The sequence below is a fragment of the Laccaria bicolor genome, genomic scaffold, assembly GCF_000143565.1.
Source record: "Laccaria bicolor S238N-H82 LACBIscaffold_12 genomic scaffold, whole genome shotgun sequence".
In the NCBI taxonomy this organism is placed as follows: domain Eukaryota; kingdom Fungi; phylum Basidiomycota; class Agaricomycetes; order Agaricales; family Hydnangiaceae; genus Laccaria; species Laccaria bicolor.
Genome location: NW_001889883.1, coordinates 1,066,131 through 1,083,570, shown reverse-complemented (window position 1 = coordinate 1,083,570; position 17,440 = coordinate 1,066,131). Strand labels below are relative to the sequence as shown.

At 47.8% G+C, this 17,440-nt stretch overlaps 5 protein-coding genes across 5 annotated transcripts; 4 read left to right on the top strand and 1 right to left on the bottom strand.

The window, feature by feature from the left end:
- Positions 1–653: 653 nt before the first annotated feature.
- LACBIDRAFT_387578 (tetratricopeptide repeat-containing protein) lies at positions 654–5,629 on the top strand (the record flags this gene model as incomplete). The annotated part of the gene is made up of 7 exons (XM_001881356.1): positions 654–950; positions 1,001–2,560; positions 2,614–3,236; positions 3,331–4,214; positions 4,263–4,729; positions 4,781–5,370; positions 5,431–5,629. 7 exons carry the CDS (start codon positions 654–656, stop codon positions 5,627–5,629), a joined length of 4,620 nt encoding a protein of 1,539 aa, XP_001881391.1.
- Positions 5,630–5,892: 263 nt separating this feature from the next.
- LACBIDRAFT_297882 (uncharacterized protein) lies at positions 5,893–7,605 on the bottom strand (the record flags this gene model as incomplete). Its single annotated transcript, XM_001881169.1, has 6 exons — positions 5,893–6,146; positions 6,205–6,835; positions 6,888–7,175; positions 7,233–7,345; positions 7,406–7,488; positions 7,541–7,605. The coding sequence occupies 6 exons, from the start codon at positions 7,603–7,605 to the stop codon at positions 5,893–5,895; spliced, it is 1,434 nt and encodes a 477-aa protein (XP_001881204.1).
- Positions 7,606–10,962: 3,357 nt separating this feature from the next.
- Positions 10,963–12,910, top strand: LACBIDRAFT_327447 (uncharacterized protein; the record flags this gene model as incomplete). The annotated part of the gene is made up of 6 exons (XM_001881355.1): positions 10,963–11,062; positions 11,183–11,608; positions 11,858–11,885; positions 11,942–11,961; positions 12,038–12,238; positions 12,702–12,910. The coding sequence occupies 6 exons, from the start codon at positions 10,963–10,965 to the stop codon at positions 12,908–12,910; spliced, it is 984 nt and encodes a 327-aa protein (XP_001881390.1).
- Positions 12,911–14,671: 1,761 nt separating this feature from the next.
- LACBIDRAFT_297879 (uncharacterized protein) lies at positions 14,672–15,860 on the top strand (the record flags this gene model as incomplete). Its single annotated transcript, XM_001881354.1, has 4 exons — positions 14,672–14,792; positions 14,880–15,511; positions 15,564–15,629; positions 15,678–15,860. The coding sequence occupies 4 exons, from the start codon at positions 14,672–14,674 to the stop codon at positions 15,858–15,860; spliced, it is 1,002 nt and encodes a 333-aa protein (XP_001881389.1).
- A 113-nt stretch (positions 15,861–15,973) lies between these two features.
- LACBIDRAFT_327445 (uncharacterized protein) lies at positions 15,974–16,696 on the top strand (the record flags this gene model as incomplete). Its single annotated transcript, XM_001881353.1, has 3 exons — positions 15,974–16,122; positions 16,175–16,296; positions 16,371–16,696. 3 exons carry the CDS (start codon positions 15,974–15,976, stop codon positions 16,694–16,696), a joined length of 597 nt encoding a protein of 198 aa, XP_001881388.1.
- Between the last annotated feature and the right edge of the window lie 744 nt (positions 16,697–17,440).

Below are 17,440 nucleotides of genomic sequence, written 5' to 3'. Positions count from 1 at the left end.
CGATTCAATACCGGCGCAAGCCCAGGTCTGATCAAATCTATTGTGGTGTGCTCAATTTTGATAACAGTAACACCGCATGTGCAGAGTTGAAGGATAATATTTTCAATCGTGCTGTAATGAGTTTCCGTTTTAGCACAAAAGCTGTACACCAAGCGACTCGTCTGTTTGAGTCTCTTTACCTAGCCTTCATATACGACCTTCAACTCAGCCAACCTCTACTAAACCTCTCTCTTGATCGACAAGCTTCAACCTCTACAATATCTCGTCACCATGCCAGAGTCAAAGTTACCCTCCGATAGTTGTCACAAATCAGATATGCCTTCCATCCAAGAGCTAGGATCTCATATTGTGGGAGAGGCTCGCGTTCGTAGTATCACGAATTAGGGAAATATCTTTCGTGGTTGTTAACAATACTTATATAGATCCCAGGTGGAGAAAGTGACCGTACCGAAGCCAGTGCACAGGAGAGCCCTCAACTAGTACATCCTTTACAACATTCAATGAATTGCGATAGGCTAATGAAGAGAAGGTCACAGATATCGGCCCAGCTGGAGGCACAACAGACATTGATAGGGACACTATCGCTACCGATGTAAGTAAATGACGTTGTCTCACTTCCCGATTATAATGACGGATACATACTGCAGGAGCTTATGAATGATGGCGAGGACGATGTGTCTGGAATGATCAATCTTGCCGTCTCGCTCATGGCAGAATGCAAGGCAGGGTTATCGCTTTCGGAGCTCAACACTGTGGTCTTCCTGTTCCGTCAAGTTGAAGATAGCTGCCCAGCAACACATCCGCTTCACCCTGCTGCCAAGAGAGATCTTGCGTCCGTATTGGGAGTCAGATTCATGTACACCAATCAAAGACATGATTTGATGGAATCTTTGACTCTTCGCAACGAGATTGTTGAAGATTGGAATTTAGACCAAGAGGCGAGCCCTGAAGTGAGCACATTTCATCCTTGACAACATATATTAGCTTAGTGAAGATTAAGACCAATACCGCTATCCGACGAGAGAACAAGACGGACACAGAAGACACATCACAACTGGCGAAGAGATTGTTGACGGACTTCCAGAAGTCAACTTCCCTTCACATTCTGAACGACATTGTCTTCCTTGTTCAACAGGCACTTGCACAATTATCAGCTGCATCTACTAGCCGGTTCATTGCATTGACAACTCTGGTTGATGCATTATATGCCCGCTTCAACCATTCCTATGATCTGACCGACCTGAACGAAGCAATTTCTAGTTTGCAAGATGCTACTAAATGTTGCACGGAGCGAGATCAGCAAGAATCAAACATAAACTTCCAGATCTGCGGGCTGTTAGCAACACGATTTGATTTGATAGGGGATCTTTCTGATCTTCAAACAGCATGGGATTGGACTATCAAAGGCACTGAAACTTCCACAGGTATTCAGGAATCACTTGACCTTGCCATTGAACTTTGTACACAGTTCAACATGTCGGGTAACATGGTGGATCTGAATACAGCAGTGACACTTTTTAGGGAAGTGATTGCACAACTACCTCAGGGAAGTGAGAATTATGCAGCTGTTGTCAATAATCTTGCTTCTGCACTGTGGACCCGATTTGAGCAAGGAGGTCAGCGAAGTGATCTTGATGAAGCTATTTCTCTGCACAGGCAAGCTCTTGAGCTCTTCCTTCCACCCCATCCCAATCGATCTAGCTCACTCAACAATCTTGCTTCTGCACTGTCAACCCGATTTGAGCAAGAACTACAGCAAAGTGATCTTGATGAAGCTATTTCTCTGCACAGGCAAGCTCTTGAGCTGTTCCTTCCACCCCATCCCAATCGATCCAGCTCACTCAACAATCTTGCTTCTGCACTGTCAACCCGATTTCAGCAAGGAGGTCAGCAAAGTGATCTTGATGAAGCCATTTCTCTCCACAGGCAAGCTCTTGAGCTCCGACTTCCACCCCATCCCCTTCGATCCAGCTCACTCCACAATCTTGCTTCTGCACTGTCAACCCGATTTCAGCAAGGAGGTCAGCAAAGTGATCTTGATGAAGCCATTTCTCTGCACAGGCAAGCTCTTGAGCTCTTCCTTCCACCCCATCCCAATCAATCCAGCTCTCTCAACAATCTTGCTTCTGCACTGTTAACCCGATTTCAGCAAGGAGGTCAGCAAAGTGATCTTGATGAAGCCATTTCTCTCCACAGGCAAGCTCTTGAGCTCTTACTTCCACCCCATCCTCTCCAATCCAGCTCACTCCACAATCTTGCTTCTGCACTGTCAACCCGATTTGAGCAAGGAGGTCAGCAAAGTGATCTTGATGAAGCCATTTCTCTGCACAGGCAAGCTCTTGAGCTCTTCCTTCCACCCCATCCCAATCGATCCATCTCGCTCAACAATCTTGCTTCTGCACTGTCAACCCGATTTGAGCAGGAGGTCAGCAAAGTGATCTTGATGAAGCCATTTCTCTGCATAGGCAAGCTCTTGAGCTCCGACTTCCACCCCATCCTCTTCGATCCAACTCACTCAACAATCTTGCTTCTGCACTATCAACCCGATTTGAGCAAGAAGGTCAGCAAAGTGATCTTGATGAAGCCATTTCTCTGCACAGGCAAGCTCTTGAGCTCTTCCTTCCACCCCATCCCAATCAATCCAGCTCACTCAGCAATCTTGCTTCTGCACTATCAACCAGATTTGAGCAAGAAGGTCAGCAAAGTGATATTGATGAAGCCATTTCTCTGCACAGGCAAGCTCTTGAGCTCTTTCTTCCACCTCATCCTCACCAATCCAGCTCACTCCACAATCTTGCTTCTGCACTGTTGACCCAATTTCAGCAAGGAGGTCAGCAAAGTGATCTTGATGAAGTCATTTCTCTGTACAGGCAAGCTTTTGAGCTCCAACCTCTATCCCATCCCCTTCAATCCAGCTCTCTCAACAATCTTGCTTCTGCACTGTTGATTCAATTTGAGCAAGGAGGTCAGCAAAGTGATCTTGATGAAGCCATTTCTCTGCATAGGCAAGCTCTTGAGCTCCAACTTCCACCCCATTCCAATCGATCCATCATGCTCAACAATCTTGCAAATGCACTGTGGATCCGATTTGAGCAAGGAGGTCAGCAAAGTGATCTTGATGAAACCATTTCTCTGCATAGGCAAGCTCTTGAGCTCCGACTTCCACCCCATCCTGATCGATCCAACTCACTCAACAATCTTGCTTCTGCACTATCAACCCGATTTCAGCAAGGAAGGTCAGCGGAGTGATCTTGATGAAGCCATTTCTCTGCACAGGCAAGCTCTTGAGCTCTTTCTTCCACCCCATCCCAATCAATCCAGCTCACTCAGCAATCTTGCTTCTGCACTATCCACCAGATTTGAGCAAGAAGGTCAGCAAAGTGATATTGATGAAGCCATTTCTCTGCACAGGCAAGCTCTTGAGCTCTTTCTTCCACCTCATTCCAATCACTCCATCTTGCTCCACAATCTTGCTTCTTCACTGTCGACCCGATTTCGGCAAAGAGGTCAGCAAAGTGATCTTGATGAAGCTATTTCTCTGCACAGGCAAGCTCTTGAGCTGTTCCTTCCACCCCATCCCAATCAACCTGGCTCTATAAACAATCTTGCTTCTGCACTGTTGACCCGATTTCAGCAAGGAGGTCAGCAAAGTGATGTAAATGAAGCCATTTCTCTGTACAGGCAAGCTCTTGAACTCCGGCTTCCACCTCATCCTGACCGATCCAGCTCACTGTACAACCTTGCTTCTGCACTGTCGATCCGATGTGGGCAAGGAGGTCAGCAAAGTGATCTTGATGAAGCAATGTCTCTATTCCTCACAGCTACCCAATACCCCTTCCAATCTCCATTTAATCGCCTCCGCATTGCAAGGAGATGGACACGTTGTGCAGATAGAAATCAACATAGCTCTGCAATTGATGCCTATGAAGCTTCCATACAGGCTTTACCACAGGTGGCTGCTCTGAGCTTGGATGTAGCATCACGACGGGATGTCATGACTGCAGGCAGTGATGGCTTAGCTCGGGATGCAGCTAGATGTGCTATTCGCTCTGGACATCTGGACAAAGCCATAGAACTTCTAGAAGCAGGGCGAAGTATCTTCTGGTCACAAGCCCTATCTCTCCGCTTGCCTTTTGATCAAATCCACAAGATTGCACCAGAATTGGCAGATAAGCTACAAAATATTGCGACTAAGCTGGAGATTGGATCTCATCGTAATGTTTTTTCTGACATTTTGGACAACAAGAAGAAGTTATCCATAGACCAGGAAGCAGCCCAACTTAATCGCCTTAATGAAGAATGGGCTCAATCTATTCACGAAGTTAGGAAATTGAGTGGATTTGAGGATTTTTTATGCCCATCCCGTTTATCCTCACTCAAAATGGCTGCATCAGAACATCCACTTGTCATTCTTATTGCAAATGATGATGAAAGTCATTGCCTCATCATGACATCAACAATCATTCATCACATCCCTCTTCCAAACTTAGACACTCCCATGTTGAAGGCACTTGCTCATATGATTCAGATAGCTGGCTCTCACTCACCGATACCACGGTCACTCATTGATCAAACCCAGGACATGAATATAAAGCTTCTGGGAGAAGAGCGAGCAGGAAGGGTTAGCGGCAATGCTCAACTTAGATCTTCAGATAACATGTTCATATCTGTTTTGAGGATGCTGTGGGATGAATTGGTGAAGCCAGTCATTAATTTTCTTAATATTAAGGTCAGTCAATATATTTCTGCAACTGATTGACCTACTCACAAAATATTATAGAAATCAGACAAAATGACTGTCCTGCAATGGTGCCCAACTGGTTATTTCACCTCCCTTCCCATCCATGCTGCAGGCTGCTATGATGATGAGCTAGCTATTGATTGTGCCCCAGATTACTTCATTTCCTCATACACTCCATCCATAGGGGTGCTTCTGGCTTCGGATTCAGCTCCCACTAGCCAAGCATTCCAAATGATGGCTGTGATCCAATCTAAAGGGCTGCCTTCTACAAGAAGGGAGCTAGAAAACATTCGGCGACATGTATCTTGTGAAGCTCTCATCGAATTAGGAGTTCCTGGAGTACCTGCTGGAGTTGAAGCTGTTGCCTCCCGTCTTTCAGATATGTCTATCGTTCACTTTGCATGCCATGGGAACCAAGATCCATGGAATCCACTTGACAGTGGGCTCAAGCTTGATGATGGGTTACTCCGAATCTCAAGAATTATGAAGGAAAAGATGCCAGATGGATCACTTGCCTTTCTCTGTGCTTGTGAGACAGCTATGGGCGATCAAAATCTACCGGATGAGGCAATGAGCATAGGTGCAAGCTTGATGTTTTCTGGATTTCGGAGGGCCGTCGCTACTATGTGGTGGGTTGTTATTTGCATTGTTCCCTTGGAAATAAATTCTGAGAGCATTAATTGGGTTAGGAAAATGATGGACGAAGATGGACCTATGATTGTGGACACATTCTATGAAGAACTTTTCTTTGGTGGTCCTGATGGAAGACCGGCTCTTAAACCTGATATGACGAAGTCTGCCCTAGCCCTTCACCTTGCGGTCAAGAAACTCCGTTCGCAGGGTGTTTCATTCCGTCGTTGGGTTCCCTTTATCCATATGGGCAAATAATATGGGTACAACTTGAATATTCTGTACTGTATGTTTCAACTTTGTTTGGGGTATTTTTCGTTTCTCTAAGGCTACCCTTGTTTGTCTATAAAATGCAATCATGATATTTAGCCATGAGAATAAACTAGTCATATTTTTTGTGCAACTGTGTCATTACCACCCTCCACCATCCCTGTCATGATTATTGCTGCATATTTCTCGGGCGTCAAGACGGACACGATGGCAGACCCTTCGCGGACAAATTTGTATCGGCCGGTATCCAATCAGTCCTCGCCCTCAGCAATCATCACTGTACTGCGGGTCTTCCGAACCCTGTCCGCATCCCCTACCTCTTCTTGCTCGGGGGGTGGTTCCTCCTTCCCAGTGTAACAACCTAACTCAGGGCTCCAAACATATTCGTGGGCCAACAAGCGCGTGAGCACATCAAAAGCTGCAACATCGGCAAACGGCACGCCTGTCCTTGGGTCAAAGTATATCGCAGGCTTCCCCGTAATGGGACATGACTGTATGGGACGAGCTAGATCGAGAAACGTGCTTGAGCATCACGGAACAACCAACGAGGAAGAAGAGCATACATAATGGCCGGCCCTTGGTTGTGTAGACTTTGAGTTCGTCCCACTTGACGTGGTCGCCGAACATTGCTTTCATGGTGTCGTTCCACGTTGCTTTAGGAGCGTCGGTATATTGTGCGAGTTCGTGAATGAGATAATTCTTGGCCACTTTTTCTGTTCTTTTTCTGGGTTCTGGTAGCGTTGCAGGTTGAGTGGGCAGAGTCGGAGGTGCGAGAAGTGGTGTTGATTGAGGAAAAGATGGGAACGGCGGCCATGCTGGAAAAGGAGAACCCGGAAACTGTGGAGGTGCAGCTGATGCCATTGCGTTGGTTGTAGAAGTTGATGCAATCCAAGGAAGCCCTTGGTAAGGAGCAAGTCCAGTGCCGTAAATTGACGAAGCTGTACCCGCAAATGTTGGGACAGGCGCAGGTGCTTCCTCGACAACCTCAATTTCTTCGACTTTGCTTACCCAGCGCAGCAGGGGCCCGTGCACAGTCGCGCGGACAACACGAGCCCTTTTCCGTTTTTCTTCCTCTACTTTGAGGTAATCTCGGTGCTCGACGATGTTCCCCTCTTCGTTATCGAGTGCACGAGCAATGAGTTCGGCCTGCGTGAGTGTCCTTGTTATATTTTTGATCTTCTTCGGCGCGGCAGCCTAACTGAATACTCAGCATCCCGCTCCATAGAATGTTTTTGGGTATACTAACCTTCCTTTGCTCAGACTCTTTCTGTCGTGCGACTGCGGCAGATGTGCTAAGGATCGTGTGCTTCCGTTTGCTCTTTCGTTTCTTCCCCGTGGGAACATTTTTGGAGTCGTGCTCAACAGTCTCCCCATCCGCCGTATCAGTTGCGTCCCGAAGTGAGACTTGTCGTTGGGATCGGACCTTGGCTTTATGCTTGATCACAGATGCGGAAGCTTCTGCTTGTGGATTGAATGTAGCTTTCTGCCTCTCATGAGCAATAGCAGTTGCCTTCTCTACCCTGGACCGTGCAGTCTAAGTAGCACGTCAGCGGTTTGCTGAGTGATAGCGGGGGTTCAAAAAAGTCCGTACCCTCCTGGCCCGTTGTTCTTCCTCTTGAATCATGGTTTCTCCAGCATCCACACCCTGTTGCTCAGCCTCCTCATCAGTGCTCTCAAAATCAGACCCGAAGACATCTTGCTCCTCTAAGCCACCGCCATAAGATATCAGACAACGGGGCAGTAATAACGATCCATACCGCGTACCCTTGTCGTCAACAAATTCTTTATCATCCTCGAGATCCTTGTCCGCGTCATCCAAAGCCATTTCGGCAAGGGCTGCCTCCATCCTGGTTCAAAATCTTGAGATACGCCCCAGAAGCATGTCTTGCGCTGACATACCGATTCCCTGCCGTGCTTCGTCTTGAGCGCCGGGCAACAAGAAATTCTATCGGCTCCTCGTCCATAATTCAGAATCCCTTGAGAAGCTTATTGAAGAATAATTGCGTAGGTGGTGAGAACTATCAAAGAAAGACTAACCGACACAACCTTGGCAGACGAGCCCTGTTTGGCTGCAGATTGGTTGACAAACAATTTGTCAGCAATGGTGGAGGAACTGTCTTGAAGACGTGTTGCTCTAAAATTCATACACCCACCTGAAGGCTTCAGGAGGCACGGTAGATGTTTGTATGAGGCGTTTACCTTCGCACTTCGTTGTCCCAGTTCCTAACGTATGTCGAATCTTTCGACGTGGCCCTCGATTTTTTATCACTGCTGTTCGAGAAAGCTCCCGAGTCTGACACTCAGTAAAAAGCGAAGTCAAGAAAAATCATACGAAGTCAGACGTGTGTCACACGTCTGTAATTTTCACGCCAGCCTTCCCTTGACATCAAATCGGAGGTGAGTTTAGTCATAGGTTAGTATCAACATTGTCGTACATTTTATATACATGTCTGTGCCAAGAATTTTCGAAATGGTTCATCTTTTTTTAAAAAATTTCTGGTATGCATGTGCTACCTACTTACAGTTACGCGTGTGAACCAAGTGTGAACAACTTCAAAAAAGTTCAAGTCATGAGCTGCAGTTTGTTCAAGTCCGTTGAAACTCCGACGTCATGTTGAATTTTGAATTTCCCAACACGGAAATTCATTGTTCTTCCCTTCCAGCACATTGTCAAGTCAACAAACGGCCTCCTCCCTCAATGAACAGCCTTCTCTTTCCCTCGACGAATGGTCTCCTCACCGAACGCCTCCCCCCTCTCTCGACCAATAGCCTCCTGCCTCTCTCGATGGATGGCCTCCCCTTGGCGAATGGCCTCTCCCTCTCTCGACGGACGGCCTCTCGGCGAATGGCCTCCTCTCTCAACGGACGGTTTCCCCTCTCGGCGAATGGCCTCCTTCCGCTCTCGATGGACAGCCTGCTCCCTCTCTCAACGGACGGCCTCCTCCCTCCCTTGGCGAACGGCTTCCTCCCTCCCTTGACGAACGGCCTCCTGCCTCCCTCAACGAACGGTCTCGTCCTTCCCTTGGCCGATGGGCTCCCCTCCCTCAACGAACAGCTTTCCCCCTTCCTGACTAACAGCCTCATCCCTCTCTTGACGAACAGCCTCCTCCCTCCCTCGACGAACGGCCTCATCCCTCCCTCAATGAATGGTTCTCGTACTTCCCTCGACGAACGGCCCCCCCCCTCCCTCGACGAACGGTCCCTTTCTTCCCTTGATGAACAGTAGTCCCCTCATACTATACTTCGTAGGCTATAGGCCCACTACATGTATTCTTTAAAGTAGTCAAATACAATTTTATTCAGTCTATTTCCTGACCGAAATTGAGCCCAAGCAATCAATGACTGAGATATGACTATTACATGACTAAGATATGACTATTATATGACCAGTACATGACTGTGGCGTAATATATGATTTGCAGTGTGCAACTAATGTATGACTATTGTAATACGAGCGTAGTCAGAAACGCTTAAAAAAAACGACATTTAGTCATACAACCTCAAATTCGTGACTTTCTTCTGACCAACTTCCGACTTCGCTCTTTACTGAGTCTGACATATTAGATCTTTTGTCTCGTCTCTGGCGGGCAAAGGATTCGAGACGCCCCTGCATTGCCCAGTCCGATACACTCTTACTTCCTCTTTCCTACTGCGAAGCAGCACGTTTTTAACCCCATATTCTCCACCGGCGAATTCGAAACCACTCCATTTCTAAGGATAACGTCTACTCTACGGATCTAACTTCCCCAACTTGAAGATCCGAGTCACGGATCTGTTCTATGTAGACGCCGCACTCTTTACGGATTCAGCACTTGCAGTGATGAGGGTAACAGCCCTCCCATTCATCCATTTATCTTGTGTACGGATCTATCTACCGGTCCCAACTTCAAGGCAACGGATTTATTCTAAACACCGCTATATCTTTGGAGTGTTTCGTTCTATCGTCCTGCAGGGCTACAGGAAGGGCAAAGGTCATCAACATTTGGCTTATCATCTGGCGTGGGTGTCTAAACTCACTCGGATGGCACTAGCTGTTGACTCGATGGGTGACTAGGACATGTCTTCCCACACGGGATGACGGCTAAGAAGACGCATAGGCTTCTTTTGTTCAACTCTACCTGGCGGTCCCGATGCAAGCAAAAGGGGTAAGGCACAGGACGCCGTTGCATTAGGTATCCGCCACTCCCTTATTGTCTTCAATCGCGCGGCGTGCGCTTAGGGGCAGCGACAATTGCGGAAACGCCGGGTCATCGTCTCCTCTATCAGCTCTAAACAATAGGAACGTCAGCATAGTTCACGCGCTCACCAAAGCTTGCCCGTCATCTTGAAGTATAAATTCAGCAAGTCTTTACAACATATCCCCAGGCTCATTGCAACCGCCGTTCTTTCCTTGCAACCCAACCTTTACATCTCTTTCATCCTCCCGAGATAACATGGACGCCTTCACGCTCTTCGCCAACATCGACACTGTCTTCACCAACGAGCAGACTCAGGGCGACACGATTCCCACCAACGAGGAATCAGGTGGCAGCGGAAACAACGCCTACTGCGTCATCGCATGAGACGAATGACACGACTTCACCGCATAGGATCCTTGCACATCTGTACATGTGAGTTACAACAATTTTCGAGCGAACATAAACTTATTCTCCTTCCCCTATTACAGATCATACCCATCACGAATACACAATCATCATGGCCACATCATTATTTGTTTATCGCATCGCATTTTCACGACCACGAGGGAGGAATTTTAGCCGCACGGCGGCCAGTTAATCTAGCCTTTCGACTTTGAAAAACACTAGTTTTTGTATTGGGCTAGGGAGATCAGAGGAATAATTGATGACTTGGAAAGTTCTTATCGAAATCGAGTTGCTACTGGTGCTCCGCTGCCTGAAAATCTAAGCCCAGCACATTCATCGGTAACTTTTGCTGTGATAAGATTTAAATCATATCCGAAATGAAAGGTTTTGTTACGTACACTTTTCTACAAAGTAAATAAAATGCTGTGACGATTCGTAGTGCGGAAGGCTTTCGGGACCAATAGTAGGGAGCAATGGCACCAGTCAGACCCTGCATTTGCGAGTAAATTGCTGATAGTTGCTGATCTAGCGTGACTTTAAGGTTGGAATCGGGAGCGCCTTTGCACAATCCAAAGTAATGTCAAAAAATAGGTGAGTAAGATCAAAATCATCTTTATAATCACTGTAAGTAGCACGTCGCGAAAGTCGCGATCAGTCGCGATCACGATAATCACGGTCACGTGAGATGCTGTTAACTTTAGATTGACAAGCAACGCCACACAACCCGTTCTCTACAAAATGCCCCCAGCCCGCCCAGACCGCTTCCTTTTCCTTACTACAACCACCTCACATAAATCTCACCCCCTATTTCTAATCTCGCCGTCCTCCATCTACTCATGTTGACCTAAATATCGCTTTTATCATTGTTGACCTGCGCCAATGTTGTTTCTCCCTCTTCTCGACACCGAACGGCGACGGTCCAGCAAGATGTTGTGATAAAAAAACCTCTGGTGAGCAGCCGGCTCCTTGGTTATTGAATGCACCATATTCTCTGTTTCAGCGTATGTCACTGGACTAGGCGTCCCTTGCTTGGCCCCTTCATCTCGCCGTGTAGTATCCTCCCCACGCCATGGGCCTCCTTCTCGCCGTGTGCTTCTTGGCCCGCTGTGTACCCTTTATCTCACCCTATTCGTCTTTAGAAACCTCCACTCCGGCATCGACATCGCCTTGAACCGTATTGAAACTCTGATCATCAAGTCGGGAACCTTTGGCTACTCCGACTTCGGAATCGCCACCCACTGTACCGCAAATCGCCTTGGACCTCTTCGCTATCTTTTCGTGGACTTGATCTCGCCTTGGACCTCGCTTCTCAATCTCGCCGCTTCTTCGACCCGCTCAAGTAATCACTTCAAGCCCCCCGCTATGCGCTCACTGTCAATATCAAGTTAATGTTTCTTCAAAGCCTTGGTTATAAAAAAAATCGGTTCAGTCCCCGAATCCAGCCGGGTTCGCAAGGCAAGTCCGGTAGGGATGCCGGCCAGGGTGAAAGTCCTGAGGTATTTGTTCGTTAACAAATCTCGTCGAGCTTCGGCTTGATAAGAGAGTTCGGGGCCGTCCGGGGCTCCTCTCTATATAATAAAAAAAACAGATGAGTTGGATTTCGTGATATATGGGGTATTTAATTTTTGTACAGGGCGATCCAGGTTGGGAGGAGTAGATAGGTAAGTCGTTCATTTTTTAAGATCTTCCTTTCGGTTGACTAACGCTATTGTTCCAGAATTAATAAATTGGCCTGGGGTGTGATGAGTATACGTTGTGCGTTCTCTCCCGACTTCTTCTCCAATCCTTTTTTCTGACATTATCTATTATTTAGAACAGCAAAAGGTAATCGCTAAATCGACGATCCAAGCGCGCGACGGCGGCCAAACTCATTTTGTATCCGACAATCTCGCGACCAACACAGCAAAACAGCGCGATTCATATACAAACGCAAGATTTTCTTTTTCGCATAGAACGACGAGGGAGGTTGAAGATTACGACAAATGTTTGCCCATAGAGGAAGTTGGGCATCAAGGTAAGTTCTTTTTTCCCGGGGGCGGTGGGCGCGGACATTTTCCGTCGCTTTCCTCGTGTTCCCTTGTCGTGGGCCCCGGGCTTAGACTCGCACTTTGAAAGAGCGCGAGTCGACCAAAAGCACGTTAAATCCTTGATCCATGAATTGGCGCTGGCTAACTGGAGTTCGGATGGCGCACCACGCTGGAGCATAATTTCCCCATTTCTTGAAGTTACACGTAGTTAATATAGTTGAATGTTCATCTAGCAGGTTGATCTCAAATTAATTTCTTGGGAAACAGGTTATGGCACTGCGTCGACTCACGTTGCAAAATCAAGAAAGTTAACAGATTACTATCGTGTTGGTTTCTATTTTTGGATCATGCCGAGCCGATAAGGCCAATAGCATTAGAAGGTAATAAGCACAAATAACAAGTCGCCTGCCACTCAGCAACCACTTTTTCTTTTTCTTTTCTTCCGGGAAGAATACAACGCCCTCTGCGGATTTCTGGATGACCCAGAGGGCGGTGCTGGTTCTTTAATCACCATTGGAATAGTTGGGGGTCTATCTCTCATGCTGGATCTCACCCACTGTCGACGTCTCTTACCGATTACGGTGGGCAGAGGGCAGCTGCCAGAGCCTGAGGTCGCCCAGTCCCCGAACTCATCTGGTTTCTTAAGGCGAGCCCGGTAGAGATGCCGGCCAGGAGATGGGAACTTGAAATAAAATTCTCGTCGAGCCTCGGGTTGACAGGAGAGATCGCAGCTGTCCATGACATTTTCTCAACATTTTCTGGACTCAAGACACCATCCCCTCCTTACATAAGGCTTGAATCACGTCACAGACTACAATCTCGCTAAATGACAATATTGAGAATAGCTCACATTTATCATGAAGTCGAAGTGACTCACTTTTTTGGTTCTTCGAAATTTTACTGAACATTTGATGTCAGGTGCTGTAGTGAATTGTACGTCAAGTGGTGGCTCGGGGAAATCATTGACTCTCCCTCTGGACGAATTGACTGCGCATTGAGTCGGAATTTTTTTCTAAGAAGAAAACAATGTGCAGGACCGCATAGCTTGAAAGTAAAGACGAGTCACCGTTTCAAGGAGTGGGTGTACGATCGTTATTTCCGACACCATGCCTCTGGTCGGCACGAGCTTACGGGCAATAGCACCCTCACATTTCATGATCCAAGTATATATCTTTGTCGCGGCTCACAGGCGGCATGTACTAGCGCGTACTTCTTTTTATTATTATTAATGACATATGTATCAGGTTCCCAAGGAAACGATACCAGTCAAGTCATCACGGTACAATGCGGAAAAAATATCTTGGGAATTATTTCTCAATCTTGATGCATGCTATGAACCCAGCGTAACCAACGCGACCTTGCACGACACGACACAGTCATAAATCTCATCTCAAGGACAATGCGCTAATATATACGTGCTGATTTGAAATAGGCCCGCCATCAATGATTCACCTTCCCATTTGATTGAGCACCCGACGTCGTCATCACCCAAGCTTATTGTCTTCACTAATGGCCGGTGTCTTTTGAGTACGGGTTTCACGTCCGTCTCTATATTGGCATCTATCAAAAGTCAGATTTTCGCATGTTCTCATCACCGTATCCTCCCTCCACACTCACGACTCACGATAGATCTACAGTCACAATGGCGCGCAATGACTCTGGCTAATTTATGAGGACAATAGCGGTAATAAATCACGGTTCACGTGAAACTTTTTGTTGGGACTTGGAGGTGGTATATAAATCGACGACGCGTCGAGGTTGTACCCCAGCTTGAGTTCGCTGCTCAATCATCAGCTAGCTCTACGTCTCGCACATCCTCCTGAGAATTTTTGATCGATCATCATGGACGCCTTCGCTGAGCTCGTCGATTACCTCTCGACTCCCACCGTGACGACTGTCGGTGGTGACGTCGCTTCTGTGCCGACCAACGAGGAGGATAGGGGCACGGGGAATAATGCCTATTGCGTCGTTGCATGAGGGACGCACGCCGAATTTATGGACAATTTGATCATTCGTTGTGAGTTTCTTGCCTGTCTTCTTGGTTAACCTCGAACTAATATCCAACAGCACGAGAATATTCACGGGCTCTCTCATAGGAGGAGCTTATTATCTTTACACACATTCAAACCTTTTGTTGTAATTTTTGCGTTACGAGAATGACAGTCATGATTTGATGATGATGAGTTGAAGGCATGGCGCTATAGTGTAGTGGCTATCACAGCGGATTCTGAAGTCATCACTTTCCGCTAACCCAGGTTCGAACCCTGGTAGCGCCTATTACCATGACATAACCTACTTTTTTGGATATTATTTTCGGGGAATGATGACAAACAGTAGTGACGACACTGTGACCACTGACCTCTGCCACGTCCAACACGCCTTCACCGGCCTCACTTTCAAAAAGTCTTTTTCCAACAACCATGTCTGCAGCAGCACGCGCAGAAGCACGGCGTAAAGCCATTCTCAGCAGGGGGACAGACAGACTAGCAAAACTTACAACCTCTGCCCGTGGCGAAGACGCACCAGCGTACCTGCACGATGGTCTGTCTACAGAAATATCTCTCCTTCTCACCTTTCCGACATAGAAGCTAGATCCTCCTTTACCCAACATCTCACGGAATTTTCTAGGCGAAGAATCGAGCAGCAGTAACATGCCCACCCCGAACCGATTCACTCCATCTCCGTCGCCGTCTCCCCAGCCCAAGCCGAAGCCAAGGTCAATCTCCACACCTCCACGAACGATCAACCCATTCGACGCTGCTGGGCTGGGTGCTGGTTCGAGTCCTATCCCGGACCCGTCGGTCTGGTCCCCAGAACAGCAGCAGCAGTTCATGCAGGCTCTGATGGGTGCCGCGCCTGCGTCGCCTTTACCACAGTCCCCGCTTGATCCGTTCTCGCCTGTTGATCCCTCCCTTCCGCCTATGGATAATCCGTTGGCAATGTTGTTCCAGCAGGCGGCTAGTAATAATGATGGCGGTGCTGGTCCTGCGGGTGGTGGTATGTTCCCCCCGTTTGGGGGTGTGAAAGGTGGGAAGGGACCTGCGCAGGCAAGGGAGACGACGAAGTTGCAAAAGGCGATGCCGTTGCTGCATATGCTGGCGATGTGGTGTTTGTTGGTGTACTTTGTGTTATGGATGGAGCCAAAGACGTATGAGCAGGTTGGCGCGGGCGCGGGTGGGGAGGTTGTGGGTGTGTGGAAAAGGTGGGCTGAGCTTGGACGGAGCGGTGCGGTTGCGAGGGTGTTTAGGGTGCAGTTGGTGGTACGTCTGTCTGCGTTTTGTTGCGTTGTGGACGAGTGTTCATGCTTTTTAGCCATTCTTTTGGGCATTCACGACTTTACAAATTATATTGCATTCCTTGCGGATATTCTCGGGCTTTGTGAGAGTTTTGCTGCTTACGCTACCACCAGATCTAACCATTTTGCAGGACGCCGTCCAACCGCCAGCGCTACTAGCACTCGCGCTACCGCACCTGCCACCACCGTTCCCTTCGGTTATCATGAACGCGATGAAGTACATGCAGATGGGGTCGCTCTTCCTTGACGACCTGGCTGGGCTAGTAGTGGGGATTGGGTTTATCGTTTATTTCGCTGGTCTTTTCGCTGGCTAGATACAGCGTGTTATTTAGTATGCCTGATATAATTTTATGGGCGAGTGTATGCAAATAACAACGACAAACAAGTGTCCAAAAAATCCAGCCAAGTGTTCGCTCTCGTATACATAATGTCGCAAGCTAGAGCTGCAGCTGCTGCTGGGCCCTCGCGCCTCTCCACCATCCTAGCTCATCTAAATGCCTCTCCCAAACTCACCCTGTCCAATTTGAAAAGCCTTCGCCTTACCATGGCTTTTCGGAATGACCACTTTGGCGCACGGTGAGTACTTGCAACTCAAGCCTATGTAACACGTATTGAACTGCGCCACCAGACACTTTGTAAAAGAACATCTCCCACGAATACGTTACGCGAATCCATCACTCGATATTCAAGTCGAGAGGGTTAAGAAGACACAGAATGAGGTGTGGAAACCCGAGTTGGAACTTGTATTTGGTGCGTTCCCTCCTCCCGTCTCCTTCTCTTCAAAACGTCTTACGGTTACTTCTGCTTGAAAAACGAACCGACAGATAACGGAAGACGACAAACCATAAACATGCACGAAAAATGGTCAACGGCCATCGTGAAGGAGGTGATGGAGGCGGCGGGCGGGGATGCGTGGCAGACGTACAAGGTCGAGGCGGAGGCGGCGGGGAGGGAGGTCGTTCCTGGGGAGGCGGGTGAGAAGAGTGTGCTCGTGAGTAGTGGGAAGACGAAGGGGGAGTTGTTGCCTGGGTTGGATGAGTTTCGTAAGGCGTTGAGGGTGAAAACGAGTGCGACTGCTACGCCGTCGAAGGCGAACCCGAGTATCCCGCCTGAGGCGATATCGCAGGTGGAGGTTACGGCGTCGCTGTAATGGAGCGTTCAATATAATTCTCAACACGGAGCCTGGGTGAGGTTTGCTAGTTATCCCGGGACACCTTTTCAACCCGGCTATATACAAGCTCGGCCGTGATAAACGGGGCAAAGAAGACCTGGTCTAATTTTGAATCTTTCAACCGCATACATCGACGCGCTAAATACGCTGGCTGATAATTGAGACGCGTCTTTCAAGCAAATACTTTGTTACTATTGCAAATCACTGCCTAATATACAAAATGATGCAAGTTTTACATGATGGGCTCTCAGAGGGGACAATCCTATGCCCAGTGGTGCCTAGATATCAGTGAATCTAAAGTCCAAAGTAAGCAGTGCAATTGTATCATGTTAGATAGTGAACAATTTAACGTGCTTTTGGTCGACTCGCGCGTGTCAAGCACGAGTCTAAGCCCGAGGCCCACGACGAGGAGAGCGACGGCGTATAGCCGCGCCCACCGCCCCCGGGAAAGAAGGACTTACCTTGATGCTCAACTTCCTCTGTTGAGAAAATTTGTCGTAATCTTCAACCTCCCTCGTCGTTGAGGAAATCTTGCCTTTGTATATGAATTGTGCTATTTTGCTGTGTTGCTGGCGAAATTGTCCGCGCTTAGTCGTCTATTTAGCAATTACCTTTTGTGGTTCTGATATAAGATATAATATCAGAAAAAAGGATTCAAGAAGAAGTCGGGAGAGAACGTTACAACGTATACTCATCACACCCAGGCCCGAACCAATTTATTAT